Here is a 24,571-nt window from a genome sequence, read left to right on the forward strand (position 1 = left end):
AATAAAGCTAATTGAGTTCGCGGCGACCGACGAAATTTTCGCCGGTGCCGTGATTGTGTGCACTTCCATATACACATATGTGTTTTATTTTTGACGACGAACATACGCCGCGAAAAAATTCGTCGTTCGCTCCAATTGTGTTCCTAGCATAAATCTTAAAAATACTGAATGTAGCCATTATATTAGTGTCTATACGACGACGTGGACCTGCATAGGTATCTTTTGTCATAAGCCATTACAATATTCAAATGCGAAACTTAAAAAAAAAACGGTGAATAATATCGCAAAAATCAACAAAGTACCGAATATCGGGAGGTATCATTATATGAGGGCTATTCGAAGTCGTGGACCTGCACAGACAATTTTCTGTCTTGGGCTGTAGTATCCATTACGAACTTCAAATCCCAAATTTGAAACAATTCCTATGAATAATATCGCTAAAATCATCAAAATGCCGAATATTGGGAATATTTGGGGGCTATACCAAAATGTGGACCTATATGGCCCATTTTTAATACCAAAAGTCCTGCAGACATAATATACATTTGAGTAAAATTTTATCAATCTGCCTAAATTCGTTCGGAAGCTAGAGTGATTTTCACAGACGGACGAACATCGATAAAGCGACATAGAATTTTATGCTGATCAAGAATATATATACTTGTTGGCGTCTAAAATGTATATTTCGAGGAATGACAAACTTAATATACCCTCAATACAATGGTGGAGGGTATAATTAATGTAAAAGTATCCCTTTATAAGTATACCATATCTTATTCGCTCTATGCCTGGCAACTCTGTCTAAGTCTGTCTCTGATCACATGTTTGTTTAATTGTTTACTTTTTAACTTGACTTTCAGAAGCCATCTATATCTCCTCTCCTATATATCTCTCCATATATGTTGATTGTACTTTTAACTTTTGTCGTGTGTTATTGGGCCAGCGCATCCACGCTTTAAAAATAAAACAACTGAAATAAGTTGACATTTATATAAACAACTCCAGTGGTAAGATGTTGCTGTTAAATGCGTTGCAGTTTGGGATGTGAACAAAGATTTTTGTGTTTCCTTTAAACTGGGTCAATGAAAATTGCTCAAAATTGTGGCATTATTTGTAGTTATGTGAATGTGATATTGGAACAATAATTTATTTCATCTTGAAATAGTAAACTTTACAAAATTACAAGCAAGTGGCTGGTGTGACATTTTTATATATTTTGTAAATTTTGCCAAAAGAAGATCTACATAGGAATACTTGCACTTATCTACGTAATGGCACCCATCTCCATACAGCATTTGATGGTTGAAATTAAATGGGTCACGACATCCGTTTAATGTCTTTATATTTGCACTTTTGTTTACATCTCAGCATTCCAAAGAAACTCCTTTTCGTGTGATAAAAGTTATAATTGCAATGCATAACGTAAAATGTGAAAAGCTTTTACAAATACACAGCCAAAGACAAAAATACTAATGATCCAAAGAAAAGATAAATAAACACATTTTGTGTTGTGGTGTTTGTTTATTCTACTTTATTTATTATCAGTTATGTCGTCTTCACTTGTTTAATCTGCTTATTATTATTTTTTTTTTTGTATAGAAGTGTCCCAATGGTTAGTCTATTTAACTCCTAAAGCATTCAGAAACGTCTGTGTGTGCATTCTTAATTGAATAAAGAAATTTTCTACTGCCGATCAACACAGTAACGACTTTTTTAGGAATCTTTTTGAACGTCTATTTAGAATAATGTAAATACTAAACTGCTACTATTCATTTCTTATTGTAGAATATTTCCGACCAATTAAGATGGATGATACGTGGAATAATGTCGAGTTAACAAGCATATCGCGACGAAAATCGTATACCTTGAATCACAGTTACGATTCAAGTTCTAAATATTCCGCATTTAATAACAATGAAAACGAAAAGCCATCACAGGATGAGGAACCATCTTCTACTGCTCAAACTGTAAATGGAACCGATCAAAAATGTCTCCAACCTGGATCTGATATTAAACCCAATGTAGCTAATGAACAAGTAGAAAGCCTGCTTCGGCGTCTGTTTGGAATAACCATAGGAGAAATGAAGGAGTTACTGGCATACGATGACCGAAATTATTTCATTAAGGAAGATCCGTAAGTTAAATTAATTCAAAACAAATTTTTGGTGTGTTCCAGAACTGCAAACGTTTTCGAAAAGAAATGCAAAAATAGTAGATTCTTGCAGGTTCTGGAACAATATATACTGTGCTTTTACTTATTTGTATGTCATCACCTAAAAATGTGACAATTCTAATTCGAGGACCACATAAACAACCGACGTAGATTTTCTTATTATTTCTAAATATTTGCCTCAAAGAATCCGATTTTTTTGTCTCTTTGGCCCCCTCCCAAATGGCATTTCTGGCTACGCCGGTGACTTAAATACATCACGCAAAAGGTGTATAAGGTGGTACAAATATAACGCTGTGTATGCATTGGATTTCATTGACTTTATTTGTTATTTATTTAAGATGTCGTGTTTTTAGAAATTATGGATATGTGTATCTACAACGGTATGCATTAGTTTTTGCTTCAAAGTACATTAAAGAAGCGTTGATAACAAAATAAAGATCACAATACTTGTTGAGTGTCACCTGACGCACTAAGAATCGCCAAAGTACGTTATTCAATTCTTCTACTTGCGCCCATTGCTGTTCAAATTATTAAATATTTTGCAATTTTTTTAGGATGGAATCAAAGAATATTTTTAGTTAATTCCTTAACTATCATAGCCTTCATAGGATAATAATAATGCACTTCTTTCAGTTAAGACATTTTACTATCCCGTTTAGAATGGAATCAAGGACCAGGAATTTTAGTTAAAACCCTACCTATCATAACATTCACAGAATAATCATTTATAATTTAACTATTATTATTATTATTATTATTATGTTTATCATTTTCTTATTATTTTCATTTATTTATTTTTTTATTTATTTATTCAAGATTTCGTAATTATGTCCTTAATAATATACATGTTAATATTAACTTGCACATTATCAGACATCATTTAATTTTATTGCTTACGAAATGAACCTAACATAAAATAACTTAGTTTATTTTTCTACTTACAGCTTCTTTAATGTCGGTCGTTTCTGAAAACCAAACATACTTAAGGTTGACTGCTTAGAATCACTTGATATGTCTTTTAGATTTTTACTGGACTTTTGTAGTTTTTTTGGTTTTGAAAGTCCTATGCTTTTTTGACTACTCGACAGACTGCTCGACGTTGAGCGTTGAGAGAGTTGTGATGACATACGGACCGTGACCGATGTTAATTGACTACTACTAACGTTTTCCTCCTCGACATCTGACAAAATCTCTACAATTTCCTCCTTTGTCACGATTGTCAACTCCTGATCGTTTTGTGGATTTTGTATTGTTTCTTTTGTTTCCTCGATTTTTGTTATTGATTCAGTTCTAATTATTCGTTTAGAATCTTTCTGACTTTGCGGCGATGTCTCGTCAGCATATAGTCGACTTTGCATAGCCAAAGAATGTTGTGATTGTTTCTCTATTTGAGACATTTGCTGCGTTAAGTCTCTTGCAGCAAATGGCTTCTTGACAGCCTGCTTTATGTTTTGTGCAAAAAATCGCGATTTGATGTCAACCTTGACATTGTTGTTTTTCACTTTATTGCTGGGCTCTTCTGTAGAACATTTTTTGGGACTTAACAATTTTAAAAGTGATTTGTTGGCACATACAGGAGACTTGGGCTTGTCTTTTATCGAATTATTTATGATTGCGAAAGGGTTGTGGGACTTTGAGGGTGTTAGGGGAATTTCTTTTGGTGTTTCTTCATATATTTCATCTTCAGCGCTCTCTGAAGGTTCTCGCTTCCTCTTCCCACTTAATCTCTTAAAACTGTACATAGAAAACACCTCAGCCTCTTCCAATTTGGATTTCTCAATAGCTAATTGCTCTTCAATTTCTGTTTCAGCCAAATATTTATACTCAATTTTTTTAAATGGCAAAAAAGGTAGTTGTTTTTTAACACATTCCTTATTGTCGTCTTCGTCGGTAGATGATTTGTGACCCCATATACTTTTGTGTTTTCCTGAGTTCTTTTGTTTTTTAGAAGAATTTGACCAATCTTCCTTGTCGGGATGCCAATCGTGTAATTTTTCTAAAGTAAATGGATTCAAATTACCCAAAGCCAGTTGAAATGCCTTCTCATGGTCGTCCAGTAGTGTACCAGCATTACTACAGTATTTCTCATCAGTTCCAAATTCTTCCAAATCGTGCAACCTTTCCATGCGCCTTTCCAATGGATTGTAAATGTACATGTGCTTGAATGTTGCTTCCGCCTTTAAAAATTCTTGAATGTATTCCTCGGTAACTTCCAGTTGTTTCATTTTCAGATATTGTGGCAATTTCTTTAAAGCCCTAGTCATATCATCTTCTTCAGTTGTCATCATAAATTTAAGAGCTTTTTTTAGTCCAATGCCCGGTAAAGAATCCAAGTAATCGCATCCTGATAAAATACACATTCTACGAAACTTATCAAAAGTGTATTTTTCAGGCTTGCAATCCATTGCCAAGTGCAACTTACTGCTCTCCACTAAGAGTGCACTTCCCTGAAGATCAAGTTTAAATAGAATCTTTAGCGCCCCAAATAACGTCAAATCAGAATCTTCAGTTATGATATATTCAGCCAGACCTTTTATGTTAAGCCATGCCATTTGTGCATCCGCTTCATATGGAGCAACAATGCATTCAACACCTCTCTCTGAAGTGAAAATTTTGTAATATTTGGAAAATTCTAAGACGTTTCTAAACACTTACCTCGGCATGCTTTTATTAGTCTCAAAGCCATTTCATGTGTAACATCCACAGCTCTTCTCATATGTGAGCGAGCCTTTTCTATTTCATTCATTCGAAGATATTCCTTGGCCAATTTCTTACTTTCCCGCCGTGCCTCTCTTCTCCTGCGTTCGGTTTCGGCTTTTGCCGGAAGATGATTTCCGTCAAATACCATTATAATTTTAATTTTATTTTCCAGCAACATATCGACATATTTCAGGCAGTATTGTAGGTAAATGTCGGTATCTTCTCCCCTGACCAGCTTCTCGGCACAGGCAAAGACGCCCTTATGAAGCCAGCAGTAGCTGTCCACTGCAACTGATGTTCCTCTTAAATTTCGAATATTTACCGGCTTAGACGCCTTCTCCAGGAAGGGAATCAAGCCCGAAATTCCCATGTTTTATGTTTGATTTCTTCCCTCTAAATAGGCTGAATAGCTTGAATTGTTTACATTTTGTTTTGTATGAGAATAAAATTGCGCGCGAAGTACACAGCATTGCCACATCGCCCTAATTATAGTTTTGCGAATTCGAGTGTTGCCGCACTTGTTACTTAAAACGAGTTGCCGTTCCGGTCATGATAATAATATGGGAATTTTGTATAAAAGCGTTTCAGATTTAATTTTTTTTTCATTTTTTCTAATTCAGACAAACTGTATTTTCGGACCGGATAATGTTTTCCTTTATGTATAACTTATATTTATTTTCTTTTTACATTCTTAGGAACATTAAAAATCCCCTTATTGTATCACATTGTCCCCATGGTTATGTTTTGAAAATTCTCAATGCATTGGATTCTAAAAAGGAGGACTTTGTTGACGCCCAAAACCAATTGATGTTATACTTATGTATGTTTGATATCGCCTTATATTGAAGTTCTTTAATTCACAGTGCCTTCTTTTTGTAATAGCAAAATATATAGAGTGCCCTCGTCCGGTGGCAAATGTTAACGCCAAACTTTACAGTGTTGAAAACATAAATGGAACGCAACACATTGTGAGACTATTGGAATTTGTGCCCGGAAAAATGTTCCACGAAGTTCCAACAACCAACTATTTACTCTATCAGTCCGGAGAATATTTGGCGAAAATGGTCAAGGCTTTGAAGGTAACGTTATTTATTTCTTAAATATTATATGAAATAACAGATATAATTGTTTTTATAATAAAGAACTTCCAACACGAGGCATATGATTCACACACAAGTACGTGGCAATTGCAATCGGTACCACAGATTAAAAAGTTTCTATATGTTTTGGAAGACCATTCTCGCAAGGCTTTGGTCGAAGAAGTAATGGAGGCCTTTGAAAAAACTGTTCTTTCTAAGCTTGATACATTCGAAATGCAGATTATACATGGCGATTTTAATGAGCAAAACATCATTGTGGAGCCTTGTGCAAATGGACAAGATTATAAAATAAAGGCCGTAATTGATTTCGGAGACACAAACAAATCGCCAATTCTATTTGAAATCGGCATTGCCCTTACTTACATGTTATTGCAAGCCAAGAGCTTGGAGAGTGGTGGTGTTTTTCTGGCTGGTTTCGAGACCATACTCCCCTTGAATGCTGAAACTAAGTCTTACCTGAAATATTGTGTAGCAGCACGTTTGGCACAAAGTTTGGTAATGGGAGCCTATACTCATTCTCTACATCCGTCCAATGAATACGTGCTTGTAACCCAAGAACAGGGTTGGAAACTTATTGAAGAGTTGTGGCGTGAAAAGTGGGAAACTATTGATGATATATGGAAAACATCATGTGATAACTATTTACAAAGCAGCGTCAAGTAACAATGTTAATTGTATTTTATGGTGTGGCCTTTGAATTTCCATATTCTTGTGTTTGTTTAATGCCTTTTTGTTATATATTTTGATATTTTACTAACAATGTTTTTTTTAATCAATTGCAATTCGTCTTCCCCCCTGATGTCGTCAATTATCTACACATGTTTAATCGAAAGTATTACTTGTATTACAAATAAATTTTATCTAAACTATTCTTTAGTAGTTTTATTTTTAATTTCTAAGAAATATTTGAGAATACCTATACTCTACAATTTTTCATGAGCATAAAACAATCAAATGCAATTACCATGCAATTTAGCAATTTGGTAAATCTCCTTGTGATAAAATTAAATTATTTAGAATAACTATCAATAAATAACCTCCATTAATAATAACACATCATGCTTGATAAAATTATCAAGTCGAATGGCAAATAAAATCTCGAATAAAGCAAATACAATATATATATAAATAAAATAAAATTACTTGGTGTTGCTATTTATACATTTTATTTATGTATAAAATATCTATATTCAGAATTTGCACATTTTCAAAAGATTGTTTTTTATATACATAATTGTGCACTAGGATGTAACTAAAGTGGATTTTTACTTATATACATTTAGATGGTATGCAATTAGGTAAGCTTATTCCCAGCGATTTTCGAAACTTTTTATCACAATAATCTTCGGTTCAAACTTAAGCATTTTAATGATACAAACAATATATAGTGTAAAATTATCAAATGCATTTATAATAAATAGAATAATTCATTCACACGTTTCTTTTTTGAACTTAAAATTAGTTTTGCAAATCTACTTTACACATTAGCCTAGGTTTTTGAATTAGAATTACTGGTGCACTGTGTTGTTATTGTAACGTCTGAGGCAGCTGATGATGGCCCACAAGTAGTTACAATTGCGGGACTGCTAATGGGAGGTACAGAAGAGGTGGTTATCGCCAACTTGGCTGCCGCCGAACTGCGTTGTCTTGTTGTACTGTGATGGGATGATGTGCCAAAGGTGGTGCTTTGCTGCCTCTGCCTACGTTTTTTCAACATAACAAATGAGGAATTTAGCAATTGATTTTGTATCTGAGAAGATGTATTTGTGTCCGCAGAGCAACTAAGTGTGGTCACTGTCGGCTTTTTGCTGCTGTTATCGCTGGAATTTTGTGTGATGTGTGTTCTATCCAACCACGGCAAAAGAAAGTCTTTGCGATCTCCATTTGCCCCCATAATCTTTGGAATCATTTCGCCGAATGCTTGTACTGGTAGGTCCTGCACGTAGCATATTGTCTGCAAATTCTCAGTAGTTGGATAAAAACTTTGCAGAAATGCCGACTCTTGGACATTCTGTATTTCATCCTTGCAATGTCTACGCTTCAGCCGTTCGATTCGCCTTTGTTCCCGTATCTGCTGAACATCCCACTTCTTTCGTCTTTTTTCGTCAACCTCAAATTTGGCATGTCTCTTGAAGAAGGTGTCGTCGGACAGGTCCTCTGTGCCCTCAATGCAGTAGGAGGGGGTCAAATCATGTTCGGTCCACTTTGGTATCTCCAATTTTTCCGTTTCCGACAGTTTAATTACCTCCGAGTCGTAATCGAAATGGAAAGGTTCGTCCTCCCATTCCCGCGTGCTATATAGCTGTTGTGTAGAAATGTACGAACATTTTCTGATTTTTGCCCTTGCGTGGGAATGTTGACTATCCTGGCCGTGGTTATAGCGTTTTTTATCATTGGTACCAGCTGCAGAAGGTTTAGGCGGCGAACAGGACGTAACAGATACAGATCTCTGAAAGTATTTATAAATAAATTATACACCTAGGTGTTTGAATTATATTCACTTTTGCTTACCTTTTCCGTTTCCGCCGTGGAGTCACAACTAACCGATTCATCCGTATGATAGTCGGGAGCATGCCAGCGCATTATGGTCATTTGTTTTCCTCTACTTACACTAAGGTGCCCCGTATTGATTGAAGTTACAGCCTTAAATGTTGTTTGACCATCACTAGTGGTAGTCGAAGCGGGTGAAACACTTGGTTTAGCACCTCGAGGTAGAGCCAATGATTGCTTGGCTGCTTGCTTTAATCTCAGGCGCTTACTCTGCACTGCTAAGACCTCATTACTATCTTCTGTGCTGTTTCCAGTGTCATACATTTCATCTATTATCTGCTGTTGTATATTTGACATATCGTCCTTTGTATTATTGTCATTGGCCGCTCCTTCCCGATCATCTTCGTTCTCCCCGTTATCCTGACCATTCAGGCTGCGGTCCTCTTCGTTTTCTTCGTCATCCATTATTTCCTCAATATCTACATCATCATAGGGCTCCCGCTCTTCTTCATCGTCGTCTTCATGTTCCGTATCGGTTGTTTGACTCTGCGGACTGTGTGTTCTTTGCTTGTCCCGCACCGACGAAAGAACAATTTTGTTAATTAATTTTCCATTGCAGACTCCAATTATATTCGATACGCCTTGTGAACCAGAGGATGTTGTCTTGGAATTGGCCGGCTGTGTCATAGCTGTAACATTACCACCTACTCCCGACTGTATTTTGGCCAATGGCGGCAACGGCAATGTGGACATTTCGCCAGCTCTTTTCTGCTGTTGCAGCTGTTTTTGCAATTCCTGAATTGTATTTTCCAAAGCATTGTTTCGAGCTCTCAGTGCCATCAACTGATCACTTTGTTCCTGTATCAAGTCCAAATGTAAGATTAACATCCCCTTCAGTTGTTTGTTTTCTTTCAAAAGCGCCAAAACGTCCGAATTGGTAGACGAAGAACCACCACCGCTGTTGTTTGCAGTTGCCATGTTATTACTATAAACCGATTTGGTCTGAGTGGTATGACAATAAACGTGGTCCAAATATTTACTTGTAGGAGCCTTATTACACTTGCCCTCCATTTTATCAATGGATTTTGTTGATATGGACTGTACGAGAAGTTTTGGAAATGTCTTCTTCTTGTACTGAATGTATGAAATATAATTTATATGTTTTCTTCCTTAGAAAAGGAAAACTAATGGCCCCAGAAAGAGGCAATTACGGTAGGTACAACGACACGACTTGTAAAACCCGAACAAGAATAAAAATTAATAAAATATACTTTGTTTATTAATGTTAAAGTTGGTGGAATTGTATTGTGGCGAATTTTTGGCATTTTTAGATGCCGGAGAGAGAACGAAGCTTGTCAATTTCCAACGACGCCGTCAAGAATGTAGGGATACAAATGTCTATTTTCGATGGTTTGTCTTTTGCCAAAGAAAGTTAATTTAGTGTATAGCGCGTTTATACTATTGAAGATAAAACCACTACTTCATTTCATTTAAAATGGCTACCTACCTCTGATTTGGGAATGGGATGTCAAAATTAAACAAAATCGAAATTACTAAAACGTGTTTCACAAATTTGACAATTCAATCATGGTAAAAGAATATAGGTAGATGCATCAACGCCTGGGATCAATGATGTGTAAAAATTTTAAAAATATTTTTTTCAAAAATAAGTAGATTTTTATATGATTTCTTATACAACGCCAATCGGAGCTTCTTATGATATACATTTTTCAACTATGTTAACGAATTTGAATAATTTTTCATTCAACATTTTCAATTTCAAAATTGGTTTGACATTTCATTGTCCCAGCAGCTGTGTCGAAGCGACTACCTGCATTCTTCTACCATGAATTCAATGTTGTGCACACACATTTTTGTAACGTGTCACCTTGTAAATACAAATTGCTAGTACGCGCAATATCAGTTATGTCAACGGGTACTTGCAAATGTCGCATCTCAATTCCCTCATTCATCAGACAGCCCTAACAATTGTTATGATTCTTGGACATTTATTGGTTATTTTTTATTTACTGCACTATCAAAAGGAATTCGTTTTATATACGTTTATTATTTATGCTTATTTCCGTATATATGCCAAAATAGGAATTTGTACGTATAATTTATAAATTTTGCAGCATTGCACAACTGAAATAACATGAAAAATTTCACATTGTATACGTAAAAAAAAATCTGTCTGACAGAGCCCTTAAATTATATGCTCTTTCAAAACCTGCAAGATCTGCTAGTGTTTTGTTCCAGAGCTGCAAGAATGTAAAATTATTTACTACGATAACCGATTATGCCGTTATGATATCGAAGAAAATTACAAATGGTCTGTTCCAGAACCTGAAAAATCTACTAGTTTTGCAATTTTCTCCGATATGATAAAGGTAAATGCAGTAAAACTTTTTACATTCTTGCAGTTCTGAAACAGGCCAAAAACAAGTAGATATTTGCAGATTCTGGAACAAAGTATAGGTTTGCAATTTTTTCGATATCATAAAGGAAAAATCGGTTATTGTAAAGAGTTTTAAATTGGAATAAACCAAATTTGAACACAAATTGTCTGTTCCCGAACTGCAAGAATATAAAGATCTTAGTAAAGATATCCAAATTGCTCAACTAGTAGATTCTTGCAGGTTCTGGAATAGAGCGAAACTCGACAATCTACAAGTTTTGCAAATTCTTTCGATATCATAACGAGAAAACCGTTTATCTTAGTAAAAAGCTTTACATTCTTTTGTAAAATTTTTATTTTTTTGTTTATTCAAAAAAGTGCACTCACATATACAAGCTGTGTATATATTTTGACAGAAAAGGGCACCGAAAGAAAAATATGTATTTGGGAAACCAGTGATGAGTGAGTTTTGCCAAAATAACAATTTAGCAAAAAACACCTGTTTCGCAAAATGTATGCGTTACATTTTCAAACTTTTGATAAAACTACATAAAATTTGACAGTGCAAAATTATATATTTAATCATATAATGTTACGCTTTTTTATTATCTAAAAAATAACCAAATTATTGCCGGAAAGTTTTGCTTCTACCTTCCAATAATTCTACCACAATTCCAATCCTTTCAGCGTTATGCGACAAGCTTGTCTAATATTGGAAGTATGATAACAATTTGGAAACCCGAAGGAAAAAGATCCTCGATTTGTAGTTACACTTTCGTTCGTCAAACCTGTGTCCCACCTGCGTAGTATCATACTAGTATTTTAAGTGCGACTCACCCATTTGTTTTACAATAAATTCTATTTATTTTTACAAAAAAGACTCATTATAATTTACTTAAGACTGGGTACAACTGTGATATTAGTAAACTCCGCCACGCAAAGCCAAAACTAAATGCAGGACAGAACCACCTTGAACTTTATAGTCTGCTGCAGTTTTGTCATCATTCCTATATAGAAATAGCAAATCTATTAATTTGTACTATAAAAACAACAACTACACCATTTTACATTTGTTTCCCAGAAAATATCAAACGCTGTTGTTGTGGAGGAATGCCTTCTTTCTCTTCTACACGTTCCTTAATACGGTCTACTTTGTCTGTGGGCTCAATGTCGATTTCAATTTCCTTTCCGGTTAAGGTCTAAAATATGCAAAATTATTTTCATTGCTGATTGCTGATTTTATAAACAATAATGCCTACCTTAACTTTGATAAGCATTCTGTTTGTTTTTCTGAAAAATTATTTCCAACTTGCAAGAAAAAAATTAAGTTACTTTGCAATAATGTCGCCGGCTTACAGTACGGAGCTAGTGATTCATGACGCCGGCAAAAGTTGGCAGTGACAATTCAGATTTGACTGCGTTGCCATCAATATTAGTTGTGTCTATTTAAACGCTAAGAAGGGTCATTAAACGGGTCGTGTAAATCAAAATGAAAATTCTACCGAATTGAGATATAAGTCTAAAATTTTGCAAATATGTTTCTTTTGCCAGTAGACAGGTTAAGTTCGTTCGTTTCGTAAAGCCCCCACATAACTGTATCTCTCGATGTTTTAAGAACTTAAGCCACATTTTAGTGACGGAACTTTTTAAAGTTCTGTATTTAGCGTTTGTAATGTGTTCTACCCCTTTGTGGCCGATAACTGTATATGTAAATCGACGTTTCCATAAAGCCAACATATAACGGTAACTTCCAAAATTCGGAATTATTATAATTTTAGCTAATGGAATTGATTCTTAGAGTCTGTTCATCCTCTTTTGGCCGATCATTGTATGTTAAAATACATGTTCTCCAAAAACCCCATATAACGCTACCTCCCGATATTCAATATTTTTAAAATTTAACCACTTTTTCTAACGAAATTGTTTAAAGTTCAGTTACTCTTGTGGCAAAACATTGTCCATTAATGTTCACGTTTTCTTATAGCGCCCATGATACCTTCCGATATTCCTAAATTCGTTGCTTGGAGTTTGTAAAATTCGGTGACAGATTATTTTCTATATGGGTTCCTGTTTGATGGTCTTAACAAAATTTTTAAAGAAACAAACAAAACGACAATTTAAAATTCGGTATGTAGAGTTTGTACTGGGTTCTGCCTTTTTCTTATATATCAATAATAAAGTGTTACCCATAAATATTTGGTATTTTGGTGATTTTAGACATATTTAAAAAGTGATTTTTTTTTAAATTTAGTTTTTAAAATTTGCCTTATGTTGTAGTTGATTAAACGGTCGGCCCCGCTGAACTTAACGCGTTTTCAGTTGTTTTTATTTAACTAAATATTTGAAAATTTTAAAACAACCATGGTAGTGACTATTTCCTTTTGACTATGTGAATCAGGTCATAAATTCTCAATAACGCCCACTTCCATCGTGTAAAAACGTACAATTTCATGAAACTTTATTTCATAACTTTTTCCTATGTAACTTGGCCTTTATTGCTATCTTGATTCTGAATAAATGACAACCACATTTGAATGCAAAAGCTTTGCAATGTTTGTTTTGGGAATTATTGTTTAAAAGCAGCAACTCAACAATTTCAAGAAACTTTATTTCATATAATTTCTCCTGTGTAACTTGGATATAACGCCGTTATTTGCTATTGATTCTGACTAAATGGCAACCACATTTGAATGCAAAAAGCTTTGCAATGTTTGTTTTGTTTTTGGAATTTTTGTTAAAAAGCAGCAACTCAATCACAAAACGCATTTAAAATTAAAAAAAATATTGCCAAGTAAGCTAATTGCTATTGCGATAGTGTGATACAGTTACAATTACAATATAAAATTGTATAGACGCAATATAATAAGATTCGTCTTTAATATTCGTCGGCTTTTTGATATTTTCGTAGGTGTAAGGTAGGGTTGCGCTTGATAAAAATATCGATTTTGTATTTGTTCAACTTATGCACTATGGTGACACCCTACAAGCTATATTAATGTGCATTACTATATTATTTATGGAACCATAAAAAGCTGCATTTTCTGACCGCAGTGAATCACACAAAACCTTATTCTGTGAAATTAGATTATATTCCAGTAGTGAAGTAGTGAGCTAGACAGAAATATATATTAAAAGGGAGAGAGTTTTAAAATTCGATTGGCCACCGATTAAACTTACCCGGTTACAATCGCTTGTTTGATCCCGATTTTTTATAAATCCCCCAAAATTCGAGCATGTGCGAAAATAAGTCAATATCTTTCACGAATTCATAGTTTATAATTTTTGAATCCAATTTTTTGTAGTAAAAACCGTTTCAGTGGAAGCAGACTAGTTCAATTTTTTTATCTGAACTTTAAAGGATCATATCTTGAGAGTAATACCGGAATAAAAAGCACAAACTATGTAAAACTAATTTTTTTCTGCTGAATATAATCAATTCACTTTGATCCTTTTCCTGTCCTATCCGGTTGCTTTATAAATTTTAGTGTTCTTTTTTATCTTGTAATAAAATTGTAATATAAAACACTTGATTTGATTTTCAGAGGCAACTTTTCTTATGGAGCAGGATAAAAAGATTTTAGTCAAGTGTGGGGGATTTTCCACACAATTGGCAAAGCATGTTGGCAGTAAAATAGATGGCGATCCATTGTGGGGTTCACGTTTTGATCATGAGAATCCCTCCGCCGTTGTTAGAACACATTTGGACTTTTTAGAAAGTAAGTGAGCCCTCGAATCTACCTATATATATATTTGTTCCAAATAACTAACCATCTTATGCATTTGCAGATGGAGCCCAAATAATTCTATCCAATACGTATCAATCGAGCGTTCAGGGATTTATGAAACATTTGAAACTTAGCCGAGAACAAAGCATTGCATTGATGAGAAAAAGCGTTCAGTTAGCCAAAGAGGCGAGAGATCTATACCTAAAAAATGTGGTAGAAAAAGGTGGCACTACTGAAACTATTTTGGTAATGGGTTCGGTCGGCCCGTACGGTGCCATGTTGCACGACGGTTCTGAATATTGCGGCAGTTACACGGATAAAGTATCTAAAGAAGAGTTTCAAAGTTTTCATCGAATACGCATAGATGCATTACTTGAGGAAAATGTTGATGGTTTATCGGTTGAAACTATTCCATGTCAAAAAGAGGCAGAGGCAGTCACTGAAATTTTGCTTCGAGACTATGCTCACGTTAAATTTTGGATATCATTTCAATGCAAAGATGACCTCCATTTAGCTCATGGTGAAAATTTTGCAAATGCGGCTAAAGCTGTTTGGGATATGATTAAAAAGAAACATGGTGCTAAAGCCAAAGACCATATTTATGGAATCGGTGTGAATTGTGTAAATCCCAATGTAAGTATTGTAGCTTTGTATATTGATATAGAATATTGCGGGAAATGCTATTATTGTTGTTTTTATAAAAACAACGTTTGTTTATTAGTGGAGATCGATGACATGTTTACCAGGGGGTAAGGCAGAGAGTACCTAGGTTTCGGAAAGAGCCACCAATCCTCATCAGTTCCCTTGTTTATTTGTCTGGGACATTTTCCTTAGGAGTTATTTTAAAAAATAACTTTACCCGTGTGACGAGATCGTAAGCTCAAAATAAAAGAAAGCTGTCATTTCTAAGCTCGTCCGACAGCGGTTAAAATTATTCCAGAGACAGCTCATTATATTGTTTACAATCGTACAAAAGCATTTTGGTGAGCATTTTTTTCCAGAAAAAAGTTATTCCTGATGGAACTCAAGCGTGTGATTTCTTTATATTTGGCTGGAAAACCACAAGTGTCTATCGTTAGAGCACTCCAGAATTTAAATGTGAATAAATCTTTTGGGTCTCGTACCATCGCTCGTTACCGTGATACTGGTAGCGTAGCCCGACGTCAAGGAAGTGGACGGAAGAAAACAGCAACATCAGCAGAAAAGGTTCGAAAAGTAAAGAAGCCACTTGATCGAATCCCGCGTCGCAGTGGTCGATAAATGGCTCGCGAGCTGGACATATCGCAATATTCTATTCGGCAAATATTGAAAAATGAGCTCGGGGTAAAGCCATTGAAATTCCAAAAAGTGCAAGAACTTACACCACAACAGACAGAAATTAGACTTACCGCACGAATTATGGTCGGTTGAAGGTGACCAATTCGAACAAATCTAAACTTATTCTAAAATTTGATGCTATTTCCGACATTTTTTGCTTTCATTAATAAAATTAAAAAAATGTAAAAATTAGGGGGTTGTAGTTTTTTTTTATTTCACCCTGTATTAATAAGGGGCTATAAAGGGAACCAGGGAAACCCCTTGTTGTTAAGATTTTCTTACCAATCTAATTTGTATATGTTGAAACGTGCACCATCATCCCTATAAATACATGAAAAAGATAATTTTTTCCTTCATTTTCAGTTTGTTGCTAATCTCTTCAAGTCCCTGCACACATTGTTGGGCAACGAAGATTTGCCACCCCTGGTCGTTTATAGTAATAGGGGCGAAATTTATGATGCCGATAAAGGAGAATGGACCGGACTCGACGACTGCATTCCAATGGAATCCTATGTACCTGACTGGATACGCTTGGGGGCTACAATAATTGGTGGATGTTGTCGAGTTTATCCGGAAGATATTTTACAAATACGTAAATGTGTCGATAGCTTTGGCAACAACAATGAATTGAGTTCATTCAATAATAAACTCAATTAAAATCTGGGTATATTGTACAAAACAACAACAACAATATGGTTTAATGCATTTTTAAATATTGTTATTAAATTGCTTTACTTCAGAGAAAGGAGAAACTCAAACTACCTTATATTATATAAAACTCGGAGTGTTGTAAACATTTTCTTTTTGTATTCATTCATTTCATTCATAATAGAGTTATTGGACATTTATTTTAAATAATTTGTACCTAAAGCAAACAAAACATATTTTCAGATTAATATAGGCCACATATATTATCTCTTAAAAAACATATAAACAAAATTTGCCAGGCCACTTGTACTTGAAATAAAACCGAAAATTTCGCCAGACTGTGTAGGCATTTTGAAAATAAACTTTGCATCTTTAGAGTATTGACCTCAAATAATTGAACCCCAAAGCTGAAATTGTATCAGATCAGTATGTTCAGCAAAACATTGTGTTATTATCTCTAAAAATAAAGCAAACAAATAATAAAAAAAACGAAAAACAATTTAATAATTTTCCTCTAATAAATTATTGTTCCCAACCAAATCTTTGAATATTTTGGGCATGGCTGGCCACTGCACATCTATACAAGTCTAGATCCCGAATAAAATGCACTGATTAAAAAGAAAACAATTACCGTATGGAAACACATCGCACCCGATATTATTAAAATTATAAGAAAGAATAACAAACACGTCTAGTCGTTTTATCAATATGGGCTTTTGTGTCCATCGTCAACAATTTGTTTGTAGTACCTTATCACCGCGATGTAGTAGTCGTGTGATGAAAAATAATACATACAGACAAATGTACAGCAAAGTAAAACAGAATGGGTGTAATATAAAACGAATCGACAGAGAGATTTATGCTGCATAAAGTATTCGCTTTCGATTGGCGAAACACATACAGCTGTTACATCCACTCCCAAGCATTTCAAAATAATCTTAAATCATTAATTAAACCTTTAGATTTGTTTTTAAATTGTTTGTTTATACTCTAAAAAAAGAAAAAAAAATCAAAGCTATACTAATCGAGATCAAAAGGGTTACTTCACTATATTTGCAAGGTAAGTGCTACCGTTAGCTAATATTGAAACTAATTTGTCGAATTAATACTCTGGGTTTAAACATATTTAATAATAATACACAATTTTGGAACTGCGTTATTTTGAAGGTCAGTTTAAATTATTTTGAGAATATATGTTCTGTTTACATGTGTGTATGTAACTGCTGGTGATAACGTAAGATTTGCAGTAACAATTGAAAACCAACGAAAAACAATTTACATTTTCAGTTTTTTATACCCTCCATCGTAGTATGGAGCGTATATTAAGTTTGACATTCTGTTTGTAATACCTCGAATCATACATTTTAAACCCTAGAAAGTATATATATTCTTGATCAGCATAAAATTCTATGTCGAATTAGCGATGTCCGTCCGTCTGTGGAAATCACTCTAGTTTCCGAACGAATTGAAGTAGATTAATAAAATTTTACTCAAATGTATATTACGTATGCAGTACTTTTGGTATTGAAAATGGGCCATGTAGGTATACGTTTTGGTATAGGCCCATATAACGGTACCTCCCGATATTCGTTATTTTGATGATTTTAGCGACAATATTCATCGGAATTCTTTCAAATTTGGTATTTGATGTTCATAATGGATGCTACAGCCTATGACAGGAGATTGTCTGTGCAGGTCCACGTCTTCGTATAGCCACCATATAACGGTACCTCCTTTTTTCGGTATTTTGACGATTTTAGCGACAATATTCATCGGAATTCTTTCAAATTTGGTATTTGATGTTCATAATGGATGCTACAGCCTATGACAGGAGATTGTCTGTGCAGGTCCACGTCTTCGTGTAGCCCCCATATAACGATACCTCCCGATATTCGTTATTTTGATGATTTTAGCGAAATTATTCACCGGAATTATTTAAATTTGGTATTTGAAGTTCGTAATGGATACTACAGCCTAAGACAGAAAATTGTCTGTGCATGTCCACGTCTTCGTATAGCCCCCATATAACGATACCTCCCGATATTCAGTATTTTGATGATTTTAGCTACTTTATTCACCGGAATTGTTTCAAATTTGGTATTTGAAGTTTTGGTTTCAGCAATTTTTTTTAAGTTTCGCATTTGAATATTGTAATGGCTTATGAAAAAAATTACCTATGCGGGTCCATGTCGTCGTAGAGACCCTACTACTTCTAAAGGCTACATTCGGTATTTTTAAAATTTTAACAGAAATTTTAACGGTTTTTATTGCTTTTTGGAGAATTGCCAAATTCGTTCCAAATAGAATTACTTGGTATTTAGATACATTAAAATATAAGAAGATAAGCTACGTATAATTCTCACTGAAAAGGATATATGAAATGTTAACATTTTCGTTCATAACATTGTGATTGTATGTGTAACTGTCTGGACGGCTACTTCACTGTGTTTAGTTTTCTTTGTTTTTACAACAAATACAGGAACTCACTGGTATTGTCTTTTGTAAATGCTATGTTAAGAACATTTTAATCTATTTTCGCTTGTTCAACAGCTGCAGAACACCCCACACACAGAGGAATAACAAAATTATAATTATTAATTCGAAATTGGCAATCGCCTAACAACAACTGCCTTTTTAATCGGAAAAATGATCACTTATCAATTGCCTTAGCAGTTCAAAATAAATAATTAAATACCTTGTAACCTATATCGTAGTCTACATACATATGTACTTATAATCGAATGTGTGCAATTGCAGTTAATTTCAATGCAAATTGGTAATGCATTATCGCAATTTTTTTTTTTTTTAATTGACATCATGTGATATTATTGTCTTTGTTTTACTCAATTTGTGATCCATTCAATCAATATAAACAAGGACTTCGACCATCCCAATTTTGAAACTATTTAACAATGTCGAAGCCTTCAAGGCTAACGCCTTATACTTTTTACTTAACCAATACCAGATACAATAAAATTGTTATGCATTTGATAGGCGACGAAGAGAATTCCCGATTTATTGTATTTAATGATTTTGAAGCCTTCAAAAAAAAAAAAAAAAAACAACAACAAGGAAAGGTCAAAAGACGCGGGGGCACCCTACGCCACTATAACGTATTTAGAAGAGCTCTCGTACAAAAGTTTATGTCGGGAATTAATGTGAAGTGGATCATACCAACTATGAATCTTATTTGAATGCGTATGGTTTAGAGTAGTCATAATTTGGGAACTACAGGATGAGATGAAAAAACTTGATGGAATTCAAGCGTGATAGTGTTATTTCTTTATATATAGCTGGAAAACCACAAGTGGCTATCGTTAGGGCAGTCCAGCATTTAATGTGAGTAAATCGTTTGTGTCTCGTACCATCGCTCGTTACCGTGATACTGGTAGCGTATCCTGACGTCAAGGAAGTGGATGGAAGAAAACAGCAACATCAGTAGAAATGGTTCGAAAAGTAAAGAATGTGGAGAACTGCCGAATTTAGTTTTCTCCGTCTCCGATGAGAAAACATTCGTTGTCCAGTAGTTTGTAAATAAACAAAACGATCGCGTTTACTTGCCAAAGAGGTCAGCTGAAAATGTGCACCTTCAGTTGGCCACCAGAACTCACGCCCTGGCTATGGTGATGGTGTGGGCCGTCATAACAGCAAATGATCACTCTCCACTCGTATTAATCGACAGTGGCATTAGAATAAATGCCGAAAATATACTGGAGGGTGTATTAAAGCCTGCGGCACGTAAACATTTTGGCCGTAGACCCTGGATATTCCAACAGGACTAAGCACCATTGCACTCAGCACGCGCCACCCAATAATGTTTAAAAAATGACGTTCCTCGCTTCATTTATAGCGCACAATGTCCACCAAAATCTCCGGATCCCACTCCGTTGGCCTATTGCGTCTGGAGTTTTTTTGGAAGGCACTAAAAAATACCAAAGTGTCGATCGGGAATGGGCCAAAATACCGCAGAGCATATTCGTGCAGCCTGTGACGGTTTGAAGGCCATAATTCGTGACCAATTCGAACAAATCTAAACTTTTTCTAAAATTTGATGCTGTTTCCGATATGTGTTGCTTTCATATAACAAAATTAAAAAAAATGTAAAAATGATGGCGTTTGACTTTGTTGCAGTTTTTTTATCCTTCCCTGTACATTCACTTAATAGCAAATTTAGTGCTTTTCGTATAAGTTTAGTACTCATTTGCAAAACCGTTCTTAATCTTAATACTAGACATCAACGGTTAACGCAAGATACAATCTGTAATCTAAATATAAAATTTCAGAATTTTATCTCTATCTCTTCACCCATCACAAATTTATGCCCTGTTCCAGTACCTGTAGGAATCTACTTGTTTTGGGAAAAACAAAAGGGAAAATTGTTTATCCTAGTAAAAATCTTGCAGTTCTGGAACAGACCAATAGTGTCATTCAGTACTTTTCGGTGAATAATAGTATACATATCCGAAACCACCTCCACATGTTTAGGCTATACAGAGACCATAATACCAAATTTTATATTTTAAGCACTATTTGCTGACCAAATACAAAAATATACTATAAATCTAGCTTCATCCGTTCACAATAAAAGAAACTGTTCCACACTTAGCATACATTTCCAAACCACCTTCATAAATCAATTAAACTTACTTTCCAAATTTTATATTTTAAGCACTATCTGCTCACCAAATACAAACATATATTTCTATTTAGTACTTTTCGTGCACTCATAATGCTCGTTTTCGAAACCACCTATTTATCACAAATATGCCACCAATAAAAAATTTCAAAATTCTAGCTTCATCCGTTCACAATAAAATAAACTGTTCCACACTTAGCATACATTTCCAAACCACCTTCATAAATCAATTAAACTTACTTCCCAACCTTGATTCTGATATATATTGAAATATATTATATATTAAACCACTAAAACAATTATTAAATAGCTTTCTTATTTTTTCACGTAGTACAAACAAAAATAAAATGAATTCCAAGCGAGTGCTTGTAAAAGATGGCGGATTTGGCACTCAAATGACAATACATGTTGGCGATGCTGTCGATGGAGATCCTCTGTGGAGTGCCCGATTTAATGCAACAAATCCGACTGCGGTTATCAATACACATTTGGATTTTTTGCAAAGTAAGTTGACTTAATTCATAAAGTATTATTTGAATAATTTCCTATTTGTATATTTTTTAAATACTTTTTAGATGGTGCAGACATGATATTGACCAACACCTATCAAGTTAGCGTGGAAGGTTATATGGAACATTTAGAGTTGAATGAAACAGAAAGTGTGGATCTAATAAAAAAAACAGTTCGTTTAGCACACACGGCCAAGGAAAAGTTTTTAAAGGAAACATATCAAGCGGGGTTATCTGTTAAAGAAGGTTGGTATATTATCCCTATGGAATTTCTCGTTTTCCTTATCTCACTATTCATCTTGATATTTATATGTGTTTAGGATTCCCCCTAATTGTGGCATCCATTGGACCATATGGTGCTCATTTGCATGATGGTTCCGAGTATACGGGGTCATATGCCGACTTTTTGCCAGCTAAAGATATAGGGGATTGGCATAGGACTAGAATTGATGCCTGTCTTGAGGCCAAGGTCGACGTTTTGGCTATTGAAACAATACCTTGTCAAATAGAAGCTGAGGCTCTGACGGAAATGCTTTGTGAAGAATATCCTGATGTTAAATTTTGGGTGTCCTTTCAATGTAAAGATGATCAAACTTTGGCCCATGGGGAAGATTTTGTAGATGCAGCCTTATCCGTATGGGACATTGTAAAGGAACATAATTGCTTAGCAAATTTCCTGGGCATAGGTGTTAATTGTGTCCATCCAAAATTTGTGACATCACTTTTGAAATCGGTCAATGGAGATAAATGCAGTCGGGAGCAATTGCCAATGGTTGTCTATCCAAATAGTGGCGAAATTTATGATGTCAACAAGGGCTGGATGGGAAAGGAACATTGTATACCATTGGCGGAATACGTTAAGGAATGGGCACAATTGGGAGCAAAAATTATTGGTGGTTGTTGTCGTACGTATGCACGTGATATACGGCAGATAAAGGGAGTCATAGATGATATAAATAAAGAAAAATAATTTCTTATTCGATAGCTTGGTTTTTTTCTTTTCAGTTTCTTTTGCTTTTAAATCAGTAATTACATGAATAAATTTTTGGTGTATTTTCAACGTGAAATGGGCAATGGAATGCTCTTATCGTATAACTTCAAAGAAAATCGGATGAGCAGATGTCGCCTATGCCGTTTCAGGGTTAGATAAAGTCAATCAATTCCAAAATGTTAGAAAATAAAAACTGTTTCGCAATTAAATGTTGGTGTACATTAAAAGATGACATCGAGAAATACGCAAATAACTAAGTGTAATTCTTGAAAAAGATCCACCTGCATAGACAGACAAAACAAACATTTCGTCGTCTATTGTCGTAATAAGCCCATCTGATAAACGCATTTGCTTTCAAAAAATCTTTTAATTAAAATAGTTTAACAAATATTATGGTTTTAATAAAAAAAATCGTAAAATTGATCCCTCAGGTACAATTAAAATATGGTTATATTGAATCAAGATTTTCTGTAATTTGAATTGGCAAATTCAACTGCGTAGCATCTTTGATTTGTGTACAGGGTGAGATAAATAACTGCAACAAAGTCAAGCACCATAATTTTTACATTTTTGTTTAAAATTTATTGAATGAAACAAAAATGTCGGAAATAGCATCAAATTTATGAATAGGTTTAGATTTGTTTGAATTGGTCACGTTGGGTACGAATTTTGTCCTTCAAACGGCCAATGAAATCGTCACACGCTGCACGAATGTTGCTCTGCGGTATTGCGGTGAGTTGATCCAAACTTTGATAGTTTTTAGTGCCAACCTTGCTTTTCAAAATACTGCAGACACAAAAGCCCAACGGATTGGTATCCGGAGATTTTGGGATTTGGGTGGCCGGTGCTGAGTGCGATGGTGCTGAGTCCTGTTGGAAAGTCCAAGATCTGTGCGCAAAATGTTTGAGTACCCAAGCCTTTAATATTTTCGCAATAATATTCGGCATTTTTTCTGATGCCACGGTCGATTAATACGAGCTGAGAACGACCATTGGCTGTTATGTCGACCCACACCATTACCATGACCGGCGCTTGAGTTCTGGTGGCCAAACGAAGGTGCACAGTTTCAGCTGACCTCTTTGACAAGTAAAAACAATCATTTTGTTTGTTTAAAATCTACTGGACAACGAATGTTTTCTCATTAAGAAAACCTAATTCGGCAGTTAACCACTTTCGGCCAAGCGAAGCAACTCTTTGGCTCTTTTGAGTCTATTTTCTTTTTGTTGGGGTGTAAGTTCTTGCACTTTTTGAAATTTCAATGGCTTTACCCCGAGCTCCATTTCAATATTTGCTGAATGAAATATTGCGATATGTTCAGCTCACGAGCCATTTTTCGTTCACTGCGCCGCTGGTTTCGATCAAGTCGCTTCTTTACTTTCCGAACCATTTCTGCTGATGTTGCTGTATTCTTTCGTCCACTTCCTTGATATAAAGAAATCACACTTGTTATGGTTACCACCTTATGCGGTACTGTGGTGTGTATCCAGCTGCTCAGGGGAGCTTTTTGCTCAGGGTCGGTTCCAACCCTGACACCAACAGTCCAAGGGACCTAACAATTAAAAAAAAGGGGACATATTACAACATCAAAACAAACAAAAATACAAACACTGCATACACCGGTGACAAGGGTGCTTGGTGGAAATTGCACCCACACTTGGCCCACCCAACCTTGACCCTTATGTCCAATAATCGTTAAATATCTTAAGGGCCCCGCATTCCACTAACACTTACCACGCAATTTACACCCTATATTCCCCCAAGAGTTTACAAATTAGCACATCATATCGACTATTAACATTTACACATATAAACAATTTATTGACATATCGAGAGTTGACTTAATCCTAACAATTAAATATTTGCACAATGTTGAATTTAAAATTC

The 24,571-nt window shown here is 35.0% G+C and overlaps 6 protein-coding genes across 11 annotated transcripts; 3 read left to right on the forward strand and 3 right to left on the reverse strand.

Moving 5' to 3' along the window:
• The first annotated feature begins 842 nt into the window (after positions 1–842).
• LOC101898827 (hydroxylysine kinase) lies at positions 843–6,842 on the forward strand. Of its 2 annotated transcripts, none has more exons than XM_005182572.4 (5): positions 843–1,007; positions 1,786–2,134; positions 5,569–5,693; positions 5,756–5,952; positions 6,016–6,842. In XM_005182572.4, the coding sequence occupies exons 2-5, from the start codon at positions 1,806–1,808 to the stop codon at positions 6,634–6,636; spliced, it is 1,272 nt and encodes a 423-aa protein (XP_005182629.1). In that variant the 5' UTR covers positions 843–1,007; positions 1,786–1,805; the 3' UTR covers positions 6,637–6,842. The 2 variants fall into 2 exon arrangements, with proteins under 2 accessions (XP_005182629.1, XP_005182631.1); XM_005182574.4 differs by lacking the exon at positions 843–1,007 and adding an exon at positions 1,619–1,701.
• Positions 2,476–5,347, reverse strand: LOC101898659 (exonuclease 1). The gene is made up of 2 exons (XM_005182571.4): positions 4,829–5,347; positions 2,476–4,772 (listed from the first exon to the last, which is right to left on the reverse strand). Exons 1-2 carry the CDS (start codon positions 5,241–5,243, stop codon positions 3,112–3,114), a joined length of 2,076 nt encoding a protein of 691 aa, XP_005182628.1. The 5' UTR covers positions 5,244–5,347; the 3' UTR covers positions 2,476–3,111.
• A 274-nt stretch (positions 6,843–7,116) lies between the features above and the next one.
• LOC101899914 (protein male-specific lethal-1) lies at positions 7,117–9,829 on the reverse strand. The gene is made up of 2 exons (XM_005182579.4): positions 8,485–9,829; positions 7,117–8,422 (listed from the first exon to the last, which is right to left on the reverse strand). Exons 1-2 carry the CDS (start codon positions 9,532–9,534, stop codon positions 7,463–7,465), a joined length of 2,010 nt encoding a protein of 669 aa, XP_005182636.2. The 5' UTR covers positions 9,535–9,829; the 3' UTR covers positions 7,117–7,462.
• Positions 9,830–11,701: 1,872 nt separating this feature from the next.
• LOC101898489 (NEDD8) lies at positions 11,702–12,272 on the reverse strand. The gene is made up of 3 exons (XM_005182570.4): positions 12,121–12,272; positions 11,930–12,060; positions 11,702–11,868 (listed from the first exon to the last, which is right to left on the reverse strand). Exons 1-3 carry the CDS (start codon positions 12,136–12,138, stop codon positions 11,781–11,783), a joined length of 237 nt encoding a protein of 78 aa, XP_005182627.1. The 5' UTR covers positions 12,139–12,272; the 3' UTR covers positions 11,702–11,780.
• A 1,247-nt stretch (positions 12,273–13,519) lies between these two features.
• LOC101898193 (uncharacterized) lies at positions 13,520–17,611 on the forward strand. 4 transcript variants are annotated; one of them, XM_005182568.4, is made up of 4 exons: positions 13,520–13,652; positions 14,404–14,577; positions 14,648–15,219; positions 16,267–17,611. In XM_005182568.4, the coding sequence occupies exons 1-4, from the start codon at positions 13,535–13,537 to the stop codon at positions 16,558–16,560; spliced, it is 1,158 nt and encodes a 385-aa protein (XP_005182625.2). In that variant the 5' UTR covers positions 13,520–13,534; the 3' UTR covers positions 16,561–17,611. The 4 variants fall into 4 exon arrangements, with proteins under 4 accessions (XP_005182625.2, XP_005182626.1, XP_058977240.1 ...); XM_005182569.4 differs by having other exon boundaries at positions 13,638–13,776; XM_059121257.1 differs by lacking the exon at positions 13,520–13,652 and adding an exon at positions 13,962–14,096.
• LOC101898018 (uncharacterized) lies at positions 17,430–22,676 on the forward strand. Of its 2 annotated transcripts, none has more exons than XM_005182567.4 (4): positions 17,430–17,611; positions 21,519–21,691; positions 21,763–21,942; positions 22,017–22,676. In XM_005182567.4, exons 2-4 carry the CDS (start codon positions 21,535–21,537, stop codon positions 22,664–22,666), a joined length of 987 nt encoding a protein of 328 aa, XP_005182624.1. In that variant the 5' UTR covers positions 17,430–17,611; positions 21,519–21,534; the 3' UTR covers positions 22,667–22,676. The 2 variants fall into 2 exon arrangements, with proteins under 2 accessions (XP_005182624.1, XP_058977241.1); XM_059121258.1 differs by having other exon boundaries at positions 17,478–17,611; positions 21,498–21,691.
• The last annotated feature ends 1,895 nt before the right edge of the window (positions 22,677–24,571 follow it).

This window comes from Musca domestica, unplaced genomic scaffold (assembly GCF_030504385.1).
Source record: "Musca domestica strain aabys unplaced genomic scaffold, Musca_domestica.polishedcontigs.V.1.1 19, whole genome shotgun sequence".
NCBI classification, from domain to species: Eukaryota; Metazoa; Arthropoda; class Insecta; order Diptera; family Muscidae; genus Musca; species Musca domestica.